Here is a 1,574-nt window from a genome sequence, read left to right as displayed (position 1 = left end):
TTTTTTTTTTTTTTTTTTTGAGACAAGGTCTCACTCTGTAACCCGGCTGAGTGCAGTGGCACAGTCATGGCTCACTTCAGCCTTGACCCTGCAGACTCAAGTGATCCTCCGACCTCAGCCTCCTGAGTAGCTGGGACCACAGAGGCACACAACCACACCCAGCTAAGTTATTAGTTTTTGTAGAGATAGGGTCTCCCTGTATTGCCAAGGATGGTGCTGAACTCCTGGACTCAAGCGATCTTCCAGCTTCCCGAAGTGCTGGAATTACAGGCACGAGTCACCACACCTGGCCCAATTCATTTCTAGTTACCCCACATGATCCCATGGATCAGACCACGGATTTAATTATGAGCTTCCTGGCAGACAAAGCAAAAAGAGGAAATCTCTTCAAAGTCTAAAGGGTAAGAATCATCCTGGTTATTCCAGAGAATAAAATATACATCCTGCCACTTACTGAGTAGTGTCCATGACTTAGCAGAACCCATAATCTGCCTCCCTCTGAAGATCCTCCCATCCACCCAGCTCAGAAGACACAGGCCCCAACCAACTGACCACCCATCCCTGGCAGGGAGCTGTGAAGAGGCCACACTGAGCTGCGAGGGCTGCCTCCGCGCCATGTGGACACAGAAACGTGAGCTGGAAAGGTGCTGGACTTACTGATGGATGGCTTGGAGGAACTTACGCTGGTGTTTCCGAACCCGGGCTTGGTCTGGCTTCTTCACCAGCCTGGTGTGTTTGTAGATGAGCCACGTCTCCCTGAGAACGTTAGCAGCGGCGTTTTTTACCTGGGGCCAGAAAAAGAACAATTTCATACCTCAGGGTTGGCATGAAATTCCAAAAGGCTGCAGAAATGTCTAGAATCTTCCAGAAACCTCTAGAAACTTCTGGAAATGCCTCTCAGGGTCCCTGGGCTATAAGGCAGGGCTATGCTTGCACAGCAACGTCTGCGCAATGTGTGTATACCTAACACACATCACTCACAATGGGCCAGGCCCCTTCTCTGCAAACATGCAAATGTTTTTTTATGGTATTTTTGTTGTTGTTGTTTTTTGAGAGTCTTGCTCTGTGGCCCAGGCTAGAATGCCGTGGTGCGATCTTGCCTCACTGCACCCCCCGGGTTCAAGTGATTCTCCTGTCTCACTCTCCCTAGTAGCTGGGATTACAGGCGCCTACCATCATGCCCAGCTAATTTTTGTATTTTTACTAGAGATGGGGGTTTCATCATGTTGGCCAGGCTGGTTTCGAACTCTTGACCTCAAGTGATCCACCTGCCTCTGTCTCCTAAAGTGCTGGGATTATAGGCGTGAGCCACTGCGCCCAGCCATGATGCAGATGTTAATTCAGTGAATCGGCATGTGTTTTTATTTCTCCCATTTTATTTTATTTTATTTTATTTTATTTTTTTATTTTTTTGAGACGGAGTCTCGCTCTGTCGCCCAGGCTGGAGTGCAGTGGCCAGATCCCAGCTCACTGCAAGCTCCGCCTCCCGGGTTTACGCCATTCTCCGGCCTCAGCCTCCCGAGTAGCTGGGACTACAGGCACCCGCCACCTCGCCCGGCTAGTTTTTTGTATTT

The 1,574-nt window shown here is 49.5% G+C and overlaps 1 protein-coding gene across 1 annotated transcript in view; it reads right to left on the bottom strand.

The window, feature by feature from the left end:
• KCNN1 (potassium channel, calcium activated intermediate/small conductance subfamily N alpha, member 1) overlaps positions 1 to 1,574 on the bottom strand; it is a 47,723-nt gene that overhangs the window by 17,507 nt on the left and 28,642 nt on the right. The window contains exon 6 of the mRNA XM_011991226.1: positions 658 to 785. Coding sequence (XP_011846616.1) covers positions 658 to 785 — 128 coding nt within the window. The remainder of the gene's footprint in view (positions 1 to 657; positions 786 to 1,574) is intronic.

The sequence above is a fragment of the Mandrillus leucophaeus genome, unplaced genomic scaffold (assembly GCF_000951045.1).
Source record: "Mandrillus leucophaeus isolate KB7577 unplaced genomic scaffold, Mleu.le_1.0 Scaffold11, whole genome shotgun sequence".
Taxonomy (NCBI): Eukaryota; Metazoa; Chordata; class Mammalia; order Primates; family Cercopithecidae; genus Mandrillus; species Mandrillus leucophaeus.
The sequence above is the reverse complement of the archived record's forward strand: the minus strand, read 5'-3'. Positions and strand labels throughout refer to the sequence as shown.